Source organism: Henckelia pumila, chromosome 4 (assembly GCF_033568475.1).
Source record: "Henckelia pumila isolate YLH828 chromosome 4, ASM3356847v2, whole genome shotgun sequence".
Taxonomy (NCBI): domain Eukaryota; kingdom Viridiplantae; phylum Streptophyta; class Magnoliopsida; order Lamiales; family Gesneriaceae; genus Henckelia; species Henckelia pumila.
Genome location: NC_133123.1, coordinates 136,993,817 through 137,018,523, shown reverse-complemented (window position 1 = coordinate 137,018,523; position 24,707 = coordinate 136,993,817). Strand labels below are relative to the sequence as shown.

At 41.3% G+C, this 24,707-nt stretch overlaps 3 protein-coding genes across 3 annotated transcripts; 2 read left to right on the top strand and 1 right to left on the bottom strand.

Moving 5' to 3' along the window:
* Positions 1-11,338: 11,338 nt before the first annotated feature.
* Positions 11,339-15,098, top strand: LOC140859794 (probable alkaline/neutral invertase D). The gene is made up of 5 exons (XM_073262354.1): positions 11,339-11,445; positions 12,745-13,196; positions 13,313-13,744; positions 13,928-14,486; positions 14,598-15,098. The coding sequence occupies exons 2-5, from the start codon at positions 12,774-12,776 to the stop codon at positions 14,891-14,893; spliced, it is 1,710 nt and encodes a 569-aa protein (XP_073118455.1). The 5' UTR covers positions 11,339-11,445; positions 12,745-12,773; the 3' UTR covers positions 14,894-15,098.
* A 2,313-nt stretch (positions 15,099-17,411) lies between these two features.
* On the top strand, positions 17,412-18,905 carry LOC140865258 (transcription factor TCP23-like). Its single transcript, XM_073269829.1, has one exon. It carries the CDS (start codon positions 17,750-17,752, stop codon positions 18,881-18,883), a length of 1,134 nt encoding a protein of 377 aa, XP_073125930.1. The 5' UTR covers positions 17,412-17,749; the 3' UTR covers positions 18,884-18,905.
* Positions 18,906-21,142: 2,237 nt separating this feature from the next.
* Positions 21,143-24,139, bottom strand: LOC140865368 (uncharacterized). The gene is made up of 5 exons (XM_073269982.1): positions 23,384-24,139; positions 22,459-22,914; positions 21,980-22,357; positions 21,826-21,893; positions 21,143-21,618 (listed from the first exon to the last, which is right to left on the bottom strand). The coding sequence occupies exons 1-5, from the start codon at positions 23,885-23,887 to the stop codon at positions 21,402-21,404; spliced, it is 1,623 nt and encodes a 540-aa protein (XP_073126083.1). The 5' UTR covers positions 23,888-24,139; the 3' UTR covers positions 21,143-21,401.
* Between the last annotated feature and the right edge of the window lie 568 nt (positions 24,140-24,707).

Below are 24,707 nucleotides of genomic sequence, written 5' to 3'. Positions count from 1 at the left end.
TATACAACCAAATCGAATAGCTGTATAAACCCAAACAACAGTAATAAAACCTAGACGAAGCTCCAGCTGGCCAACCACTGACTAGCCCCTCCTGGATCCACCCTCTTCGTCCAATCGCAAACCTGCCCCATGGAATAGGGTGTCCAGAAGCACAGAGTACGAGACGTGAGCATAAAACGCTCAGTACGAGAGTATGAGTATACATGAATGCAAAGTGAACTTCCTATAGACTCGAGGTCAAGGATTAGATAACAGAGACAGACCGGGCCCTGGTATGTAGCACGCTGTGCCGTCGCTTCAGGAGGTGGCTCCCATACCGAGATAACCATGGATACGCCGGACCCAAATCGATGGAAGTCCATCCACTAACAGGATAGGGTACAACCCTACTAACAGACATCTCGAAAGAGATACAGCAAGATGCAATTGAATGCAACATAATATCATGGCATATAAATCATGCAGTCACATAATACATGCATACTCAGTCAGGATATCTCGAACAGTACTTTCGTACCTCAAAACAGAGCAAGCTCTACCAACTCTAGGTCCACGCCTATAGTCTGCTCTACACTGCCAAATGATACTACTATCATTAAAGTGGTCTAAAAGCCTTAATTAAGCTATTGCGTACTCCTAAATATTTATAGGAAGCAAAAGCTATACCTTCGTCCGTCGTTAGCCCTTTGATGTCGATGCCTCCAGAACTTGGGCACAACTCCGCTACGACTACCGAACGCCTCGCCGACCTCCGGACCAAGCCTAAAAAGACTAGAACAGCTCCAAAAGGACTAGAATGGAAAGGAGAACTCGGAATTGGCAAATGAAAGTGAAGCCTCGACCTTCTATTTATAGACAACGATCAGAACTTCCGATCCTTGATCGGAACATCCGAACATCGATCGGAACATCCGATCCTGCCATCGGAGCTTCTGAAGATCCTGATCTGCCACGTGTCAAAATATCACTTGTTGACTCCAGATAGGGGTGATCGGAGCTTCCGGTCCTGATCGGAACTTCCGATCTTGCCATACATCATGCCTGACGTAATATCGATCGGAGCTTCCGATCCTGTTCGGAACGTCCGATCCTGATCGGAGCTTTCGAACTCACCTTCGGAGCTTCCGAACTCTACCCAAGTAATTATGATTAATTCCTTAGTTACTGATTTTGGTTACGGGCTACTACATTCTTCCCCCACTTAAGATATTTCGTCCTCGAAATCAGATCTTAAGTACCGAATGTAAATACAGAAATCAGAAACATTCTTCATTCAAATCAAACGTTTACAGATTTTGAAACTGAATACAACTTAAAGAATGAAATCAAAACAACTCAGGATGGTCTTTACGCATCCTGTCCTCAAGCTCCCAAATAGCTTCCTCAGTGCCTCGGCGCTGCCACTGAACTAAAACCAAAGGAATGACTTTGTTCCGTAAAACCTTATCCTTATAATCCAGGATACGAAGAGGTTTTTCAACATAAGTCAAATCCTTGTCTACCTGAACCTCAGACCGCTGCAGAATATGAGATTCATCTGCCACATACCGTCGCAACAGAGATACGTGGAACACGTCGTGAATACTGGATAGATGCGGTGGCAAAGCTAGTCGATAAGCCAAATCGCCAATGCTCTCCAAGATCTCAAACGGACCGATAAATCTGGGAGACAACTTTCCCTTAAGGCCAAATCTGAGAATCTTGCGGAAAGGTGACACTCTCAGAAACACTTTCTCCCCGACCTCGAACTGCAAGGGCCTACGCTTGATATTAGCATAACTGGCCTCACGATCCTGTGCAGTCTTAATCCGTTTCTTGATTTGATCAACAATATCTATCGCCTGCTGGATAAACTCCGGTCCCTCAGCCTGTCTCTCCCCCACTTCTTCCCAGAAGAGTGGAGTACGACAACGTCGCCCATACAACGCCTCAAAAGGTGCCATCCCAATACTAGTGTGATAGCTGTTGTTGTAAGCAAACTCGATCAACGGCAAATGATCCTGCCAGGCTGAACCAAAATCCTTGACGCACGCTCTAAGCATATCCTCTAATGTACGGATAGTGCGCTCTGACTGACCATCAGTCTCCGGATGATAGGCTGTACTCAAACTGAGAGTAGTACCCATCGCACGCTGAACGCTCCCCCAGAATCTAGAAGTAAACCTGGGGTCCCGATCGCTGACAATGCTTACAGGCACTCCATGAAGTCGAACGATCTCCTGAATATACATCCGTGTCATGCGATCCACAGAGTACTCTCGGCTATAGGCAATGAAATGCGCTGACTTGGTGAGTCGGTCCACCACAACCCAGATAACATCACAGTTCCTCGGGGATAGCGGCAAATGGGTCACAAAGTCCATTGTGATAAACTCTCATTTCCATTCAGGAATAGGCAGACTTTGAAGCAATCCTCCAGGTCCGCGGTGCTCTGCCTTGACCTGTTGACACACCAAACATCTCGAAACAAACTGATAAATACTGCGTTTCATTCCCTTCCACCAGAAACGAGTACGTAGATCCTTGTACATCTTGTTGCTCCCAGGATGAATACTCAACTTAGTGCGATGCGCCTGAGACAAAATCTCATCTCGCAACTCTTCATCCTGTGGAATCACAAGCCTACCAGAAAAACACAGAAAGCCATCTGACTGATAATGAAATCCAGACAAGCTACCCTCGCTAGCTAGACGAGCTAAATGCTGGGTCTTCGAATCAGACATCTGAGCATCTCGGATCCGCGAATACAAGGCTGGCTCAGATAATATCGCAAACATCTGGATACTCTGCATACCTTTCTTATGCTTGAAGGTATAACCTGAAGTACAACAGTCACTGATCGCACTAGACATCGAACAAGTCTGAAGTGCGGATAGTCGTACCTTGCGACTCAAGGCATCAGCGGTGAGATTAGCAGCTCCCGGATGGTACTTAATCTCGCAATCATAGTCCTTAAGCAAGTCCATCCAACGTATCTGCCTCATGTTCAACTTCGCCTGAGTGAACAAATACTTGAGACTCTTATGGTCGGTGAAGATCTCAAATTTCTCGCCATACAGATAATGACGCCAGATCTTCAAAGCGAACACAATGGTTGCTAACTCCAAATCATGGACTGGGTAGTTGTCCTCGTGAAGCTTCAGCTGTCTAGAAGCGTATGCGATCACATGCCCATTCTGAGTCAAGACATAACCTAACCCCTGAAGAGAAGCATCCGTGTATACCACATACCCTCCAGATCCGGACGGTAATGCCAACACCGGCGCAGAATTCAACCGCCGTCGAAGCTCACAGAAATTCTCCTCACACTCGGAGGACCACTCGAAATCCACCCCCTTGCGGGTAAGCTGCGTCAACGGTCGAGCTAACTGAGAGAAGTTCAGAATGAAGCGTCGATAATACCCTGCTAGACCCAAAAAACTACGGATCTCAGCAATTGTCGTCGGACGCGACCAATTAAGTACCGCTTCAATCTTGCTTGGATCAACAGAAATCCCTTCCCTGGATATGATATGGCCAAGAAAGACCACTCTATCCATCCGGAACTCACACTTGCTCAGCTTGGCGTACAACTGCTCATCTCGAAGAGTCTGTAGTACTAACCGCAAGTGAGAAACATGTTCTTCCGTATTACGCGAATACACCAAGATGTCGTCAATAAAGACCACGACAAACTTGTCCAAGTACTCCCTGAAGACACGGTTCATCAAATCCATGAATATAGCCGGCGCATTAGTCAAACCAAATGGCATCACTAGGAACTCGTAATGCCCATAGCGAGTACGGAATGCAGTCTTGGCTACGTCCTGATCACGGACTCTCAACTGATGATACCCAGATCTCAAGTCAATCTTGGAGTAAACTGATGTGCCCTTCAGCTGGTCAAATAAGTCATCAATACGAGGGAACGGATACTTGTTCTTCACAGTGACTCGATTCAGCTGCCGATAGTCAATGCACAGCCGCATCGACCCATCCTTCTTCTTCACGAAGAGAACAGGAGCTCCCCAAGGAGATACACTAGGACGAATGTACCCCTTGTCCAAAAGATCCTGTAGCTGATTCTTCAACTCACGCATCTCTGACGGAGCCAGACGATACGGTGCTCTAGAAATAGGCGAAGTACCCGGCATCAACTCTATGCCAAACTCGACTTCCCTAGCAGGAGGAAAACCCGGAATCTCATCAGGAAATACATCTGGAAATTCATCCACAACAGGAATGCTCTCTATTCCAATACTCTCAGCGGACAAATCAACTGCATAGATAAGGTAGCCTTCCCCGCCAGACTCTAGAGCTCGACAGGCTCTCAAAGCTGATACAAAAGGCATCGGGGGTCGCGCTCCCTCACCATAAAAAAACCAACTCTCACTCCCCTCTGGATGAAAGCGTACTAATCTCTGATAGCAGTCCACTGAAGCTCGATAGGTAGTCAACATATCTATTCCAAGAATGCAATCAAAGTCGTCCATAGCCAGGACCATGAGATTTGCTAACAAAATGTTCCCTTCGAACTCTAAAGGGCAACCCATTACTAGACGCTTAGCCAAAGCAGATTGGCCCGTCGGAGTAGAAACAGACATCACTACGTCTAGTGCAATGCATGGTAATTTATGCCTCTTAACAAAACGTGCAGAAATGAAGGAATGAGATGCACCAGTGTCAATAAGTACAAGAGCAGGTATACCATAAAGTAGAAATGTACCTGCGATGACTTTCTCATTCTCCTCCACAGCCTGATCATGTCTCAGGGCAAACACCTGGCCAGAAGCTCGTGGCCTCAAATGAGAACTCCCAGCAGACTATCCCTGCGACCTCTGCTGTACGGTGGCCTGAGAACCCGATCCTGAACCAGATCCAGAACCGCCTCCCCCAGACAGTGGACAATTCCTCCGGATATGACCAGTCTCTCCACAACGGAAACAAGCTCCAGAAGCTCTACGGCACTTGTCGGATGGATGGTTCTTCCCACAGTGATCATACTTGTCCTTCTTACCGTAACGGACAATACCTCCAGAACCAGAGGAAGAAGAAGATCTAGACTTCTTGAAAGTTTGGGCACGGGGACCCAAAGAACTAGCAGGCCTCGACTGAGGGAAAGACCTGTTCCGCCGAATGCTGTCCTCCTCCTGGTGACAACGGCTCACCAAACCCTCGTAGGACATGTCGTCGCCAACCGCCACACGGTCATGGATTTCAGGGTTAAGGCCCTGAAGGAAAATATTATACTTCATCTCTGAGCTATCAGCAATCTCGGGGCAATAGGATAGCAGATCAAAGAACCTCTGCTGATACTCATCGATAGACATGGCTCCTTGTCGTAGACTCAGTAGCTCGCCTGCCTTCGACTGACGGAGTGCAGGAGGAAAATACCGCTTTTGGAAAGCTGTGCGGAATTCGGCCCAGGTGGCCACTCCTCTCGCCGCAACAAAAGGTGCAGAAGTAAACCTCCACCATCTGCGCGCACGCCCATCCAGAAGATAGCCAAGGGTCTCCACCTTCTGCTCCTCGGTGCATTGGAAAGTCTGAAAAGTCGTCTCCATGCGGTCTAACCAGTTCTCCGCATCCTCCGGAGACTCACCTCCAACTAAAGGCTTAGGACCCATAGCTAAGAATCGGCGCACAGTGAAACGCTCGTCGTCATGATGACGATGACGTCGTTCTCGATGAGGCTCCCGGTCGGCATCACCCCAACGCCCACCAACACTGCCATGAGAACTCCGGTCGTCACGATTTGCCATCTACAAAAATACCTCATGATGAGACTAAATCCCAAGAATTCTTTTGCATGCTCTGATACCATAAATGTAGTGACCCTTACCCAGATCACCTACTAAACAGAACTTATGCATTCAATTAACTTAATTTAAACAGATATCAGAATAAAACTGCGGAAACCATAAACAATATACAATCCCAAGTGAAAAAATCTGTAATTTATCCAATAATATACAACCAAATCGAATAGCTGTATAAACCCAAACAACAGTAATAAAACCTAGACGAAGCTCCAGCTGACCAACCACTGACTAGCCCCTCCTGGATCCACCCTCCTCATCCAATCGCAAACCTACCCCATGGAATAGGGTGTCCAGAAACACAGAGTACGAGACGTGAGCATAAAACGCTCAGTACGAGAGTATGAGTATACATGCATGCAAAGTGAACTCCCTATAGACTCGAGGTCAAGGATCAGATAACAGAGACAGACCGGGCCCTGGTATGTAGCACGCTATGCCGTCGCTTCAGGAGGTGGCTCCCATACCGAGATAACCGTGGATACGCCGGACCCAAATCGATGGAAGTCCATCCACTAACAGGATAGGGTACAACCCTACTAACAGACATCTCGAAAGAGATACAGCAAGATGCAATTGAATGCAGCATAATATCATGGCATATAAATCATGCAGTCACATAATACATGCATACTCAGTCAGGATATCTCGAACAGTACTTTCGTACCTCAAAACAGAGCAAGCTCTACCAACTCTAGGTCCACGCCTATAGTCTGCTCTACACTGCCAAATGATACTACTATCATTAAAGTGCTCTAAAAACCTTAATTAAGCTATTGTGTACTCCTAAATATTTATAGGAAGCAAAAGCTATACCTTCGTCCGTCGTTAGCCCTTTGATGTCGATGACTCCAGAACTTGGGCACAACTCCGCTACGACTATCGAACGCCTCGCCGACCTCCGAACCAAGCCTAAGAAGACTAGAACAGCTCCAAAAGGACTAGAATGGAAAGGATAACTCGGAATTGGCAAATGAGAGTGAAGCCTCGACCTTCTATTTATAGACAACGATCGGAACTTCCGATCCTTGATCGGAACGTCCGAACCTCGATCGGAACGTCCGATCCTGCCATCGGAGCTTCCGAAGATCCTGATCTACCACGTGTCAAAATATCACTTGTTGACTCCGGATAGGGGTGATCGGAGCTTCCGGTCCTGATCGGAACTTCCGATCTTGCCACACGTCATGCCTGACGTAATATCGATCGGAGCTTCCGATCCTGTTCGGAACGTCCGATCCTGATCGGAGCTTCCGAACTCACCTTTGGAGCTTTCGAACTCTACCCAAGTAATTATGATTAATTCCTTAGTTACAGATTTTGGTTACGGGCTACTACAACGACAACATCGCCCGTACAACGCCTCAAAATGTGCCATCCCAATACTAGTATGATAGCTGTTGTTGTACGCGAACTCGATCAACGGCAAATGATCCTGCAAGGCTAAACCAAAATCCATGACGCACGCTCTAAGCATATCCTCCAAAGCATGGATAGTGCGCTCTGACTGACCATCAGTCTCCGGATGATAGGCAGTACTCAAACTGAGAGTAGTACCCATCGCACGCTGAACACTCCCCCAGAATCTAGAAGTAAACCTGGGGTCTCGATCGCTGACAATGCTCAGCGGCACTCCATGAAGTCGAACGATCTCCTGAATGTACAACCGAGCCATACGATCCACATTGTACTCACGGCTATAGGCAATGAAATGCGCTAACTTGGTGAGTCGGTCCACCACAACCCAGATAGCATCACAGTTCCTCGGGGATAGCGGCAAATAGGTCACAAAGTCCATCGTGATAAACTCTCATTTCCATTCAGGAATAGGCAGACTCTGAAGCAATCCTTCAGGTCTTCGGTGCTCTGCCTTGACCTGTTGACACACCAAACATCTTGAAACAAACTGATAAACACTGCGTTTCAATCCCTTCCACCAGAAACGAGTACGTAGATCCTTGTACATCTTGTTTCTCCCAGGATGAATACTCAACTTAGTGCGATGTGCCTGAGACAAAATTTCCTCTCGCAACTCTTCATCCTGCGGAATCACAAGCCTACCAGACAAACATAGAAAGCCAGGACCATGAGATTTGCTAACAAAATGTTCCCTTCGAACTCTAAAGGGCAACCCATTACTAGACGCTTAGCCAAAGCAGATTGGTCCGTCGAAGTAGAAACAGACATCACTACGTCTAGTGCAATGCATGGTAACTTATGCCTCTTAACAAAACGTGCAGAAATGAAGGAATGAGATGCACCAGTGTCAATAAGTACAAGATCAGGTATACCATAAAGCAGAAATGTACCTGCGATGACTTTTTCATTCTCCTCCACTGCCTGATCATGTCTCCGAGAAAATACCTGGCCAGAAGCTCGTGGCCTCAAATGAGAACTCCCAGCAGGCTGTCCCTGCGACCTCTGCTGTACGGTGGCATGAGAACCAGAACCAGAACCGCCTCCCCCAGATAGTAGACAATCCCTCCGGATATGACCAGTCTCTCCACAATGGAAACAAGCTACAGAAGCTCTACGGCACTTGTCGGATGGATGGTTCTTCCCACAGTGATCACACTTATCTTTCTTACCGAAACGGACAACACCAGCAGAGCCAGAGGAAGAAGAAGTAGATCCAGACTTCTTGAAAGATTGGACACGGGGACCCAAAGAACTAGTAGGCCTCGACTGAGGGAAAGATCTGTTCCGCCGAATGCTGTCCTCCGCCTGGTGACAACGGCTCACCAAACCCTCGTAGGACATGTCGTCGCCAACCGCCACACGGTCATGGATCTCAGGGTTAAGGCCCTGAAGGAACAGATTATACTTCATCCCAAAGCTGTCAGCAATCTCGGGGAAATAGGATAGCAGATCAAAGAACTTCTGCTGATACTCATCAATAGACATGGCTCCCTATCGCAGACTCAGAAGCTCGCCTGCCTTCGACTGATGGAGTGCAGGAGGAAAATACAGCTTCTGAAAAGCTGTGCGGAACTCGGCCCAGGTGGCCACTCCTCTCGTCGCAACAAAAGGTGCAGAAGTAAACCTCCACCACCTGCGCGCACGTCCATCCAAAAGATAACCCAGGGTCTCCATCTTCTGCTCCTTGTGCATTGGAAAGTCTGAAAAGTCGTCTCCATGCGGTCTAACCAGTTCTCCGCATCCTCCGGAGACTCACCTCCAACTAAGGGCTTAGGACCCATAGCTAAGAATCGACGCACAGTGAAACGCTCGTCGTCATGATGACGATGACGCCGTTCTCGACGACGCTCTCGGTCGGCATCGCCCCAACGACCGCCTCCACTTCCGTGGCTACTCTCATCATCGTAGTTTGCCATCTACAAAAATACCTCATGATTAGACTAAATCCCAAGAATACTTTTGCATGCTCTGATACCATAAATGTAGTGACCCTTACCTGGATCACCTACTAAACAGAACTTAGGCATGCAATAAACTTAATTAAACAGATAACAGAATAATCTTGCGGAAACCATAAACAAATACAATCCCAATAAAAGGAATCTGTAATTTATCCGAATAATATACAACCAAATCGAATAGCTGTATCGACCCAAAACAACAAAAATAAAAACCTAGACGAAGCTCCAGCTGGCCAACCACTGCCTAGCTTCTCTTGGATCCACCCGCCTCGTCCAATCGCAAACCTGCCCCATGGAATAGGGTGTCCAGAAACACAGAGTACGAGACGTGAACATAAAACGCTCAGTACGAGAGTATGAGTATACATGCATGCAAAGTGAACTCCCTACAAACTCGAGGTCAAAGATCAGATAACAGAGACAGACCGGGCCCTGATATGTAGCACGTTGTGCCGTCGCTTCAGGAGGTGGCTCCCATACCAAAATACAAGTGGATATGCCGGACTCAAATCGATGGAAGTCCAACCACTAACAGGATAGGGAAAAACCATACGAACAGACATCTCGAAGGAGATAGCTCAGTATGCAAATGAATGCAGCATAAATCAATGATATATAAACCATGCAGTCACGTAATACATGCATACTCAGTCAGGATATCTCGAACAGTACTTTCGTACCTCAATTCAGTACAAGCTCTACCAACTCTAGGTCCACGCCTATAGTCTGCTCTACACTGCCAAATGATACTATTATCATTAAAGTGCTCTAAAAGCCTTAACTAAGCTATTGCATACTCCTAAATATTTATAGGAAGCAAAAGTTATATCTTCGTCCGTCGTTAGCCCTTTGATGTCGATACCTCCAGAACTTTGGCACAACTCCGCTACGACTATCGAACGCCTCGACAACTCCCGGGTCAAGCCTAGGAAGGCTTAGAACAACTCGAATACGACTAGAGTAGAGAGGAAATCCGGAATTGGCAATTGAAAATGAATTCTCGGCCTTCTATTTATAGACAACGATCGGAGCCGCCGAACCTCGATCGAAACGTCCGAACCTCGATCGGAACGTCCGATCCTGCCATCGGAGCTTCCGAAGATCCTGATCTGCCGCGTGTCAAAATATCACTTGTTGACTTCGGATAGGGGTGATCGGAGCTTCCGATCCTGATCGGAGCTTCCGATCTTGCCACACGTCATGCCTGACGTAATACCATCGGAGCTTCCGATCCTGTTCGGAGCTTCCGAACTTACCTTCGGAGCTTTCGAACTCTGCCCAAGTAATTATGATTAATTTTTTAATTACTGATTTTGGTTACGGGATACTACAAGCAAGCCGTGAATGTGTTTGGCTAAAATCAATGACACAACATATCCAAAATTCTTGTGGATTATCAGTAGACAAGAAGCCTATGACGTTGTATGAAGACAATGCTGCATGTATTGCTCAAATGAAAGAAGGATACATCAAAAGTGACAGAACAAAACATATACCCCAAAGTTCTTTGCCTACACTCAAGAGCTTGAGAAGAATAAAGATATTGATATATGTTATATTCAATCAAGTGAGAACTCATCAGATCTCTTCACAAAGGCACTTCCCACGACGATATTCAGAAAGCATATATACAACATTGGGATGCGCAATCTGCGAAATTTGTGAAGAATCACTCATGTTAACATGAGGGGGAGTTTACGTGGCTGCACTCTTTTTTTCTTACTATGGTTTTTATCCCACTGAGTTTTTTCTAGTAAGGTTTTTAACGATGCAGTATAAAACACGTAATGAAGACAGTCATCATATCACGATCATCATCACAAGGGGGAGTGTTGAAAAATATATTATTATTAATATTATGTTGAATATTGAATGTTGAATGTTGAATATTGAGTTGTAAAATGTGAAAAATTAGTGTGTGATGATGTAGATGATGATGTATTTATTTTTGGACTAATCTCAAATGTGTATCTATAAATAGGTCTTCATTTGTGATGAAAAATACAATTGAGTTGAGAAAAAAATATTATAAAGTGTAAAGTTTGATATATTTTAAATTTTAAAATTTTTACTTTTTACCATAAATTTTTACTTTTTCACAACAAACATAACTTTATTACACAATAATATTTTTTCCTCTTTCTTCAGTGGTCTATAAGTATCTGCTTCCACTCACCATGGAACCTTTTTCCTCTCTCCTCCATTTTCGCCCTCTGTTATCTCTCTTGTTTGCTCCTCCGGCAATCCCACCGGCCGCCGCTGAGCAGGTAAATTCTCTATCTCCGTTCCACGTATCCATATTTCTTGAAGCTCTGGGTGTGTGTGTGTGTCTACTTATGTACTGTGTGTTTCTTGAATGTACGTGTGTGAACGAATGGGTTTAGATCTGTGTTTGTTCTGGAAGTTTGTCTATTATTTTTCAGAGAATCTTATAAATCTCTGTGCTTTTAGTCAACCTATAATCATCTGTAAGTTGTGGTTTTGTGTTTTGGTATTTTACCAAGTTCTGTGTTTTACGGATGGGTGTAATGCAGATTGTTTATGTTTTTCCTGCTATCAAAAGATTCAAACTTTATCTACTTCCGATTTTCCGTTGCTCCTTTTTTTTTTCTCATTTACTTTAGTTTGGAATACTATGACTTTGAATGAATTTGGTGGTTGGTAGGATTTTACATCTCCTTGTTTAGATATGCTAGCTTCGGAGGTTGATTATTCTGGGAACGGTTGCTTTTCTTGTTGATGAATCACATTCTATAGTTTCTTGCATCCTAATCTAGTATTGGGTTTCGAATTTTTTCCTTTTGGCTTGCTTTTAAATTCACCCATTTTTTTGGGTGTTACATCTAGATATGCGAAATTTAAATAATCAGATCTCTGTTTAATATAGATATCTACAATCTTTATAAGTCACTCGACTTCTCTTTCTGCATAATGCATTATCAAGACGGAAAAAAAATGTGACCAAGACACGGCATTTTCAACTATTTTTCTCCATCTTCTTCTGATATCCCTTGTGTGCTCTGTATATCTATGAAGGTGATTGTTTATGTTTTACCTGCTATCAAAAGATTCAAACTTTATCTACTTCCGATTTTCCGTTGCTCCTTTTTTTTTTTTTCATTTACTTTAGTTTGGAATACTATGACTTTGAATGAATTTGGTGGTTTGTAGGATTTTACATCTCCTTGTTTAGCTATGCTAGGTTCGGAGGTTGATTATTTTGGGAACGGTTGCTTTTCTTGTTGATGATTCTATAGTTTCTTGCATCCTAATTTAGTATTGGGTTTCGAAAATTTTCCTTTTGTCTTGCTTTTAAATTCACCCATTTTTTTGGGTGTTACATCTAGATATGCGATATCAAATGATCAGATCTCTGTTTAATCTAGATATCTACAATCTTTATAAGTCTCTCGACTTCTCTTTCTGCATAGTGCATTATCAAGACGGAAAAAAGATGTGATCAAGACATGACATTTTCAACTATTTTTCTCCATCTTCTTCTGATATCCCTTGTGTGCTCTGTATATATATGAAGGTCTAAGAGGAAATGTTACTTCTTGTTGTAGAGGATACTCAGGTTTAAACGAGAGAGATTATGGACAAAGTGAAGCATATCGTGGATGGAATGAATGGTGGCATGGATGGTACTAAAGAAACTGGACTTAAAAAAGTGAGTTCATATTGCTCAATCCCTGATTTCAATGACTATGATCTCTCGAAGCTGCTTGATAAGCCCAGGTTAAACATAGAGAGACAGAGATCTTTTGATGAAAGGTCTTTGAGCGAGTTATCTATTGGTTTGACGAGAGGTTTAGAGCATTACGATCATGTACATTCACCGGGACGATCAGGACTGAACACCCCTGCTTCATCCACTCGGAATTCATTCGAGCCACATCCAATAGTTGCTGATGCTTGGGAAGCCCTCCGCCGGTCATTGGTCTCCTTCCGGGGTCAACCAGTTGGCACAATTGCTGCTTATGATCATGCTTCTGAGGAGGTTTTAAATTATGACCAGGTAGAAATTATATTAAAATTTTGTGGGTATCCGGATTTGGATAACTCCGATATTACATGGGGAGGTGAACAATATTTATATTTATATTTTTTTTCCGGTCAATCTGTGCACTGCAGGTTTTTGTTCGAGATTTTGTACCGAGTGCACTGGCCTTTTTAATGAATGGTGAGCCGGATGTAGTTAAGAATTTCCTGTTGAAGACACTTCAACTTCAAGGGTGGGAAAAGAAAGTAGATAGATTCAAGCTTGGTGAGGGTGTTATGCCTGCCAGTTTCAAAGTTCTTCATGACCCCGTCCGGAAGACAGATACAATAGTAGCAGATTTTGGTGAGAGCGCGATTGGAAGAGTGGCACCAGTGGATTCTGGTTTCTGGTGGATAATTCTTCTTCGTGCATATACAAAATCGACTGGAGACCTATCTCTGGCCGAAACACCAGAGTGCCAAAGGGGACTGAGACTTATTATGGGCTTGTGTCTTTCAGAAGGATTTGACACATTTCCAACTTTGCTATGCGCTGATGGATGCTCAATGATTGATCGTAGAATGGTGAGATACCTTAATACCCTTACCTTGACAATTTTATCCAGTGTCTTTTTTTAAGAATCAAGAAAAACCAGTTTGGGATTCAAATATATTGTATGTATCAACATAGAACTGAAGTTAGTGATCAACACTTGTTGCTACTTGTGCTAAAAAACTTGTATTCTTATGCCATATTTCATTCATCAGGGAATATATGGATACCCCATAGAGATTCAAGCACTCTTTTTTATGGCACTGAGATGTGCTTTGGCAATGTTGAAGCCCGATGCAGAAGGCAAAGAGTTCATTGAAAGAATAGTGAAGCGCTTGCATGCCTTGAGCTACCATATGAGAAGTTACTTTTGGCTTGATTTTCAACAATTGAATGACATATATCGCTACAAAACCGAAGAATACTCCCACACTGCTGTAAATAAGTTTAATGTTATTCCAGATTCAATCCCTGAGTGGGTGTTCGATTTTATGCCAACACGCGGTGGTTATTTTATTGGCAACGTGAGTCCTGCAAGAATGGATTTTAGATGGTTTGCTTTAGGAAATTGTGTTGCCATATTATCGTCCCTTGCCACTCCCGAGCAAGCTTCTGCTATTATGGACCTTATAGAAGAAAGGTGGGAGGAGCTGGTCGGCGAAATGCCTCTAAAAATTTCTTATCCAGCAATCGAAAATCACGAGTGGCGAATCGTAACTGGCTGTGATCCAAAGAATACGAGATGGAGTTATCATAACGGAGGATCTTGGCCAGGTTCTTTTACCATACTCTCTTTATTCGCTCTCATTAGTCATTAATTTTTGAGAACTTTTGCAACCTTTAGTTGATGCTTTTTCTTACTGCATTTTTTGCTTCGGAGAGCAGTGCTTCTATGGCTTCTAACAGCTGCGTGCATTAAAGTTGGACGCCCACAAATCGCAAGACGAGCAATTGATCTCGCAGAGAGCCGTTTGCTGAAGGACAGCTGGCCTGAATACTATGATGGAAAACTAGGAAGATTCATCGGTAAACAAGCTAGAAAATTCCAAACATGGTCAATTGCTGGATATCTTGTGGCAAAAATGATGCTGGAGGATCCTTCACACTTGGGAATGATTTCTCTTGAAGAAGACAAGCAAATGAAGCCCTTAATAAAGCGATCTTCCTCGTGGACGTGCTGAGAACTCGTGAAGAATCATTGCATCGAACAAAGTAATGGTAAAGAACAACAAAAAAGTGAGTCCCTGTTTTGTTTCTTCATCAGAGAACGATTCTTCTGGCAGTATCTCTTATTGTAGGTGTGATATAGTTTGTGTTTGTGTACTATATAATTTCTTGCTACACGAAGTCTCTTAATATTCCAAAAGGAAAAAGGACGTTTGATCATTTCTGCTTCGTTTTTTGAATGTATTTTCAGTTTCTATACAAACTCCGAATCCGATATCTAAAATTTGGACTAGAAATTATCTATGAACATGCCATGAGCTATCAAAAAAAGAACTAGTTGATGAGAATCTTTAATGATCTGAGAATGGTATGCATCTGCGAGCAAAATTTTCATTAAATTTTGGTGTCAGATGGTGGTTGGATACTGGAGGAAAAGCAATCTGTCCTTTTGAAATCTGCATATTTTTAACTTCCATTTGAAGTTGTTACAGAAACTAGTAATCACTTGTTCATGCATTTGCATGTAAAAAAATAAAATAAAATAAAAACAACCGTGTTATGTACTTTAACATACTTGTTAATGGATCATTTCCATTGGATATTCATCAATTACATGGTACATTAGGTATGTGAAAGAATTAAAAAAAAAAGATGAAAACATATGTAAAAAAATGTAATCTTGATATGCAAAATCTTCATCTGTTTCTGTGTCTTGGATCCATTTCACTTTCTCTAAATGGTCCCTGCTTTCACTCGTGTACTATTCTGATGCGCTGCATGCACTGCCTAAAGGGTTCGGATTGGGTGTATTTAATCTCCCCTTCTTCTATTTTGACTGCATTAAATACCGCAACACTTTTGCATCATGAAATATATAATTATTTTTTTTATTAGAAAAAAATGAAGGTGGGGACAGTTTTGATTGGTTATTACTCGAAATTATTGAAGGAAAAAGCTTTGTACGTACTTGATGCCTTTTTGACATGTGTGTGCACTCAATGCGTGTTGGAGTGACATTCAATTGGCTTGGTGGGTCATTTTTCGCCATGGTTTTATTTATTTATTTTTAAAAAAACAATCTTTCTTTTTTTCTATTGAACATTTTAATTTTTATGCCGAAAATTGAATATTATTCAGCTTCTAAATACCTAAGAAAATAGTTGACTATATTATTCAGCCCCTGCACTTCATGTTAGTTTTCAAAAGATTAACATTTTTTTTACCATAAAGAAACAATACTCGACTCAGAATTCATATATCATACTGTTGATGTAATAATATTTGGGGTGAGTCTTCTCCAGGTGCAGCATAGCCCTTGGATCAATAGGGTCCACATAAAAATATGTGGGACCCACATGTTATCATGTGGGCCCTCCCTTGATCCAAGGGCTTAGCTTCACCAGGTGTAGCACACCTGGTGGAGCATAGTCTCACCCATTTGATTGTGTCTGAATCTGACAAGCATCATTAATGTAATAGTTGAAGGAGGCCAGCGGAGCTAAACTCTCTTGTTCTTTCCTTTTATACTAAGAATTTCTCACGATATGTATCGACACTTGTAGACTTACAATATATGTATATATATATATCAGATTTCTATATAGAAGCAAATTGTCAATATTAAGTGCAAAATTTGTTTTACATAAAGTTGTAGCTAAGATACTTTGTAGTTAGTGTGAATATGAAGTAGTGGAGAGATTACAAAATTTATATTCATATGATGCAATATATATAATTCTAGGGTTGTACTAAATTACATGCAAACTACTAAAACATGTAGGTGCTTTGTAGTCCATGAATTTTGAGTAAGTTGCATGTCGGCCCCAATTCTTGGCTTTTCTTGAAATAAGCTATAATCGCATACGAAAAATCAACTAGTTTTGACCATATATGTAAATCAAGGAGCTAAACTCCAATTCTATTAAAAACAAAAGCATTGAAACCATCTAATCTAACACGTGTTATTCCCATCAAAATTTATAGTTTGTGATAAACAATACGTCATAAATTTTTTTAAATCATACAAAAACTTGATCACAGTTAGAAAAATATCTTGAGAAATTTAATCTTGGGCCAATTTCATCACAAAAATTCTTGTAAGAGAAATCTCTTTCTCGACCGAAATCATGAAAAATTATTGTTTTTATATCAAAAATATGATTTTTCACTCTATATGTGGATCGAGTCGACTCGTCTCATGATAGATATCCCAGTTTCATACTTGATCACATGAAAAGCACGAAACTATTGACATGAAAATTTCGATAATCATCATGTTTAAATAAATATTTCAATTGTGAAAGTATACGTCAAAGAGACCAGTGTGTGTATATATATACATACAGATGTACCTATATATAAAGTTTGAAGTTTTAATACTAAGATGGTAAACAGCAAATGAATACGGAATTAAATTTCATCGAATCATGATCCGTCCAACAGTATTTTTTATTTTAAAAAAAAACTTGATTGGAGTCCATAAATTCTATAAAAATCTTTTTGGCAGGTCCCCACCACTTGGACCCCACCAACCAGCTAACACACTGATTCTAGCTTTTTTCCTCACGCCCACACACACACACACCTACTCTCTCTCTCTCTCTCTCTCCCAAAAGACAGCAGTCAACCACAACACATTCAGTGAAAAAAGACACCATTAATACTCACTTCCACTTGTTGCTCAGTCGACTGATTCCCCAAACAAAGTTGATTTACACCACCCCCTATCTTTCTAATCTCTCATAAATTCTCTGTTCCAAATTTGATAGATAGATGGATTGATTATACACCATGTTTTGGAGATCCAAGAAACTAATTTCTTGAAATTTTGACTCCAAACCAAGTTTTCCCCCAATTCCCAAGAGATACATATGGAGTCCCATACCAAAAACCAAGGCAACTCAGACCACCACGGATCACTTTCCTCCCTGCAACTCATCTCTCAGTCTCACCACCAAAGTCAACCCGATCCACCCCAATCTCATGCCCCCTTCCATATGGGCTCCATCTCCATGCACCAATCAAGAAGCTTAGTCCCCTCTGTTTCCACACCCACCACAAATCCCCTTTCTACCACAACCCAAAACGACGCCGATAACGGTGATCCTGCGGCTGGGAAAGCCGTCAGGAAGCCACCATCTAAAGACCGCCACACCAAGGTCGATGGCCGAGGGCGGCGCATACGCATGCCGGCTCTATGCGCAGCTCGTGTTTTTCAGCTCACCAAGGAATTGGGTCACAAGTCTGATGGTGAAACCATAGAGTGGCTGCTACATCAAGCTGAACCCGCGATTATAGCTGCCACGGGCACCGGAACTATCCCGGCTAACTTTTCGACTCTCAACGTCTCGTTACGCAGCAGCGGCACCACCATTTCGGCTCCACCGTCGAAATCTGCGCCGCTCTTCCTCGGCGGAGCACCGGGCATGCTGGGTTTCCACCCCCAGCTCACCTCAAACAGTAATTTCGGTCTAGACCCAGAAGAGAATTTCATCAAGAAACGGTTCAGAGAAGACGGCAGCTGCGCAGCGTCACCTAAACCGGGAAGAACAGGTTTTCATCAAGACCAAGAACCGGTATCAGACCCGAAACCCGGTCTGACTCACGCATCGAATTACATCTCCGGTCCCGCCATGTGGGCCGTGGCTCCGGCGGCAGTGGGCAACGTGGGAAGTGCTTTTTGGATGCTCCCGATGACCGGAGGCGGGTCCACAGCACCGGTGGGCCAGCCGGAATGGCAGTACAAGGCGTCTTCCATGCAGAGAATAGGTGGTTTCGAGTTTTCCGGCGCCAGCCGGTTCAATCAAGTTCAGATCGGTTCGATGGTACTGCCGCCGCCGCCTGCCGTTCAGCAGCTGGGTTTAGGTGTGACGGAGACAAATATGGGAATTCTGGCCTCATTTAGCGATAGCAATAACAGTAGAATTGGTTTGGGCATGAATTTGGAACAAAATCAACCCCAAAATAGCGACAGTGGTGATGAAAACCCCAAAGATTCTCAATAATTTCATCCATCCTCTTCCCATAGTTTTTGCATTTTCTTGGTTAATTAATTAATTGATTATTAGTTCAAGTGTCATTGGTAGTTTCTTGATGGATGATTAATCTTCTTCTTTTTATAAAAAAAGTTTTCCAGTGTTTGTTGCGTTGTCAAAACTTCACCGTGTGTTTCTTTTTTGGGTTTGAACGCAAAATTTTGGGGATGAACAATATGGGAATGTTGGGTCAAAAATAGAAATGTATTTGTGGGAGGTTTATACTGTAAAATACTGATAACTGCACACGTCATTCTATTCATTGATTGGAGGATGGATTAGGGTTTCCATGGCTTTGACTTTTTCTGGACTTATCTTAATTTTGCTGCTTTCACTTTTCTTTTTATCACAAAATTATTGATCATTCATAAATCAAACCAGCTTGAGATCGGACTCGTAGCTTAATTGATTTTACATGTCTATCAATAAGTGAAAACTCGAACCCCACCCTTTAGTAAAAAAAAAAAAAATTTAAAAAATAGGGAAAACTCGAGTTCGAGTCTTCACCTCCTAATTAGTAATTATGATAATAAAAAAATCAAACCTGCTTTTAACCACCACCACATGTAATGAAATTTCAGAATATATATTTGAGGGGAATTAACACTCGCTTAGTTTTCGATTATAGTTTTATAGAAAATTGTCTTTTCTGTTTCTCTATGTTAGTCTCATTGCAATTTCGAGGGCTCGTTCGGTACGATATACCGATTTTATCGAATAATACTGCGTACCGTATCGAAAAAATAAATATCGATACCGTATCGATATTTCGGTATACTGAAGTTCGGTACAATATCGATATAATACCGTCTATACCAACATTATATAAAAAATATTAAAATATATTTTAAACTCCTTATATATAATTAAAATATATTTAATTTCGATACCAAAATTTTGCAAATCCCATACCGATACCAAAAATTTTAATACGGTATAAAGTTCAAAACTTACGGTATATTTTCAGAGACATAATTGGACTTTGGACTTAGTTGCCTAGTTTACTCTAGTATTCAAATTCGAAGCATCTTAATAAAAGAGGATATAATTTGAGCAGTCCAGCGTTTGAACTTGAGGAGTCTAGTATTCAGCTTGCTCATGTAGCTAGCTAGCTAGGTGGAATCAAATAACCAATTTTCTTAGATAATGTAATTTATATTTATTTTTTCACATCATTTTTATTAGAGTACGTACTTATGATCATTTGGATATATATATTATATTATGATTCAAGCTACAATTCTGCCTGGAAATCTGCAAACATGAAACATTTGAGGCCAAATAATAATTTAAAATTAGGCCATAGTTTATTGGGATTGTATAATCTATGACATAATCAACTTTTTTTGTTTCTTTTTTTATTTTGTGTTTCATGTTTCCACATTTAGTAAAGCGTGCTAGATCTTTTACCGGTCGCTTTAACTCTTCATGAGGAAAAAAACCCTGAAATGTCTTTGGATCCCATACTTTTGACCAGTGGCCAACACTTTTAATCAGCCTCAACGTTCTTAGACAAACGAAATAATAGATATAAAATATAATTATCACACACGCCCCTAAATAACTATCAATTAACGATATCATGGACATTGGTATATATTCGCTTAGTTCATACAATGTTCATCTCTGTGTTCATCTTATTTACTTTTTTTTAAAACACTCGTTGTGATGTTGACATAAAAACTAATGAAAAGTCATTTGTTCTTTATATATTTTTTATTTTTTAAACAGATATGTCTCATGAGTTAATTTTGTGAAACATATTTCTAAATCAACTGATCAATGAAAAAATTATTAATTTTTAATATCAAAAATATTGATTTACTATATCAAGATATCTACCCACTGGAATCAAATACAAAAAAGTGTACTTTTGATAATGTTGGATGTGACCACCCAAAGAATATCATCATGGCTCATGGAATAATAAACACGAAAGCTGGAGCATCTTGTAGGTATATCTCCAAAAGTAAAGTAAAGTCATCGTGTAGTCCATCTAACAAAGAATGATATTCGTGCGTGTTGTACTAACTTTGTAATTATGAAATTTTGGTGAATATATATGTACATAGTTTTTGGACCCTTGAATCATTTGTCCACAGATCAAACAATTTATCATCTGTTTGTGTTTTTATTTTAAAAAAGTATTAATTAATTTACCATTTGGCCTCGATTTTCTTGGAAAAAAGCCAGTCAAGCTTGAACTCAACAAAATTTTCTTGCCCAAACTCGGCTCTGAACTGCCACTACTCCACTTGTAATTGTGGTATATGAATTCAATATCCACAGATCATCCATTTACATATAATCATATAGCTGGAATGCAAAGAAATAGATCTACTAAGAAGATGCTAGAGAGCAAATTCGTATCCCTATGTTACAATTCTCCACAATTCTAAAAGACGTGGTTCGCGGGAAAACACCTTTTTACAGGAATCGAACCAAAACACGTACTTTGAACACATAAACATGGAGGGATGACATTGAGCTACTGGGGCATACATGACATGGCACGGCTAAATTGCAATGACTCTAGAGGTGAATTTGGGAAAGGTGGTGTACCAGGCATCCAAAGCTTTCCGTTACAAGGTAGTAGCACCTGAGGTTGATTGCTCTTTGCCGAATCTTCTTTTCCAACCTTTGAAGATGAAGCTTCTTTCATTTTCTTCACATACTCAAAGAATTCGGCAACTTGGCTAGCGTACCTTCAAGGATAAGGATATCATAAAAATCGTTGTTGGGAAATAATAATGACAGTTCAAGAGCAAAGGCTTAAAATCTGTGAATGACAAAATTAGAGCACCAAGTTCAAGACTACTTCATCAGAATTCAAATAGTTTCGATGGGTCTACGTCCAGCAAGAAAAAAAGTTCACAAAACCACAAATATGAATTCAGGGAGAGGTCACATACTCCCGCTTAGCTTCAATGTCTCTGCTAAAATCAATGTCTGGTTCACAGTCAAGAACCAAAGCAGGAACCTACGCATCACCAAAAAAGGTAAGTACCTATTTTGAAAAAAATCAAACTCCTCAAAACAGTTGGGATGCAAGTTTCTAAGTTATACCTTTTGGATGCTTGAGTGCATGTGATTACCATCGAGATAAAACACGCGATCTTGTATTTTGGGATGTAGAAGCCAATCGCTGTTGGTAGGTAGCTTACTGACAGACAAAACTCCATGATGCCCACTTTGGAATGGGAAAAGCCAGCTTTCATGTTTTTCATGCAAGTCACGCAGATAATCCAGAGAGACTCCACCTTCCTCTGCTCTCTTACGCAACATCATTCGTTTGTGGCAAGTATCCGGGCTTGCTCTCAAGTAGATAAAACCATCAGGAATAAGACCAGGCAAACTTGAAACAACAGGATCAAACCATGAGTCATATATGCTAATCTCCATCTCATTCATCCATTTCGCTTCATGCACAGCTCTCACGAAGACCTATGCAGAAATATAGACAAATATAGAGCATTAAATATTAAACTTTTTGATAAGAAATGGTGTATCACTGGATATGGTAAGCAAGCAACAAAAATATTTACCATCCTATCACTGAAAACACTCCTTTCCATCAGCCTGAGAGGCTTAATACCGCCAGATGACTCTTTCTCCTGCATAACTCTAGTAACAAACACATAGTTCTGAAAGGTATAAGCATATCTTTCCGGCTCAGCATAAAATGCATCTAAAATATTAAACTGATCTGGACCAACATTCTGCCACTTGTCAACTGGTTCGGGAACAATCTCCACAAGATCTCTAAGCTCAAGAGTTTCATTAGCTATTCTCCTCAAGAACGTGGTTTTCCCAACACTGATATTTCCTTCAACACATAGAGTGATTCGCTTTTCCTGGGCAGGTTTCAATCCATCCTTGTTCAGCTCCGCATCCACACTCTCCTTGATGAAGGTGGTTATACTCTCGGCATGGTTTTTGTGTATAATCCCAACTGAACTTTGCAAATATTCAACCATTTTCTGACTTGATTTTCCATAGAACTACAGAAAAAACATATAATTGTCACAGGAGGATCAAGCTAAGTGCTTAAGCTGAGCATGCTGTCTAATTCTTTTAACTCACTAAATCTGACAATTGTTTAAGCCATTTCCAAGGGCAATTTTCCACTACCAGCTACATATTTTGTCAACTAAAGTCACAGCCTTGATGGGACAGGATAATATGAATTAAACCACGAGTCATAAAGAAATACTTTTTTCCAGTTGACTATTGCTAACCATAACATAAGGAGATCAGATCAACGTCAGGCCACAAAGATATAATCACACCTCAGTTGCATATGGTCATTGAACAAAAACCCCATTTTAACCTCCCTCTTTCTTATTTCGCATCCGACACTAGTCCAAGTCCACAAGAACAATCCAACTTAAAAAAAAAAAAAGCACTAAAAATTCAACGCTACTCAAGATTCTGCCAACAAGCACAACTATTAGACTACAGTAAATTTACCTTGTCTTTGTATAGTTGTTTGAGCTGAGTTACACCTTCAAACCCCTTATCCACCAGCTTCCTCAAATTCCTCGGTCCCACTCCAGGTATTGCCAGCAAATCGGGGCCCCCCGCCACCCCGACGCCACCTCCACCACGCCTCCTCTGCACACTTGCCTTGGCAATTTCAGTCTCATCTTCTCCGTCACTTTCCGCCGCCACAGCTAATTCGTGACTACCCTTATCTAAATTGCAGGCAATGGTGGCAAACCAGGCAGCCCTGTGAGATGGGCTGCCTATATTTCTACAGCAAGCCTCCTTCATTACAACCCAAGCCCTAAACGGCACCGCATTGCCACCATTCTCAACCGAGCAACTGCAGAGGCGGTAGCTGGAAGGAGAAATGCTTGTAAACCGAGTTCCCTGTGACAGGGTACTTGCAGAGTTGTGGAAAGGGTGAAGGTGGCGAAGAGTAGCGGTCGAAAAAGACATCTTCTTGGCAATATTATGAGAAGAAGCTAGCATTACAGAGAGTTGGGGGGGAAGATATTGGTTAAGCGTTAACGGATAAAACGGGAAGACCAGTGGTGGTTCCGCGCAGCAGCTTCTGCATCAGTGGCGGCGCATCACGAATTTCAGGCGCGTGTTCGTTGATAAATATTCAGATATTCTTCACGCGCCATGTACGTATGAGGTGAGGAAGGAGAGCAGAGGTGGCGGGGTTTTAGGGTTTGAAGAAGAAATGGATTATTTATTTGAATTTGTTTTTGTTGCAAAGGGAAAATCTTTGGTTTTTTCTTCTTTTATTATCTCTAATAATTCATTTGATTTACACCTACAAAATCCAATCAGAATAATGATAGTGTTTTATAGCTCATAATGAAGTTATATTGATTTTTTTTGGGTCCTTGTTTTTTATTGTTGTTTATAAGTAATTTCACTGTTATTATCTTAAAATAGTTTTATTTTTATATTCAATCATATATTTATCTGGTTTCAAAAAAAAAAATATATCTTTATGAGTAGGTCTTCTGTGAGACGGTCTCACAAATGAGACGGGTCAACCCTACCCATATTTGCAATAAAAAAGTAATATTTTTGGCATAAAAAGTAATATTTTTTCATGAGTTATTCAAATAACAGACCTGTCTCACAAAAATGACCCATGAGACCGTCTTATAGGAGTTTTTGTCTATCTTTATTTATATTTTATAATACATTATTACAAATAAAAAATATGAAAAAAAATCATTAATTTAAAAATAAACAAAAATTATCATTTTCAAATAAATTATTTAAATCGTGTAAACATGCAACACAAAAAACCACTAATTATATGTACTAT

Excerpts from the sequence above, each read along its gene's own strand:
- LOC140859794 (XM_073262354.1), top strand. The coding sequence starts at position 12,774 with ATGGACAAAGTGAAGCATATCGTGGATGGAATGAATGGTGGCATGGAT. Across the intron at positions 13,197-13,312 it reads AGGTTTTAAATTATGACCAG|GTTTTTGTTCGAGATTTTGT; the intron begins GTAGAAATTATA and ends TGTGCACTGCAG. Across the intron at positions 13,745-13,927 it reads CAATGATTGATCGTAGAATG|GGAATATATGGATACCCCAT; the intron begins GTGAGATACCTT and ends TTCATTCATCAG.
- LOC140865258 (XM_073269829.1), top strand. The coding sequence starts at position 17,750 with ATGGAGTCCCATACCAAAAACCAAGGCAACTCAGACCACCACGGATCA.
- LOC140865368 (XM_073269982.1), bottom strand. The coding sequence starts at position 23,887 with ATGCTAGCTTCTTCTCATAATATTGCCAAGAAGATGTCTTTTTCGACC. Across the intron at positions 22,358-22,458 it reads GTGTTTTCAGTGATAGGATG|GTCTTCGTGAGAGCTGTGCA; the intron begins GTAAATATTTTT and ends ATTTCTGCATAG. Across the intron at positions 21,894-21,979 it reads TGCACTCAAGCATCCAAAAG|GTTCCTGCTTTGGTTCTTGA; the intron begins GTATAACTTAGA and ends GGTGATGCGTAG.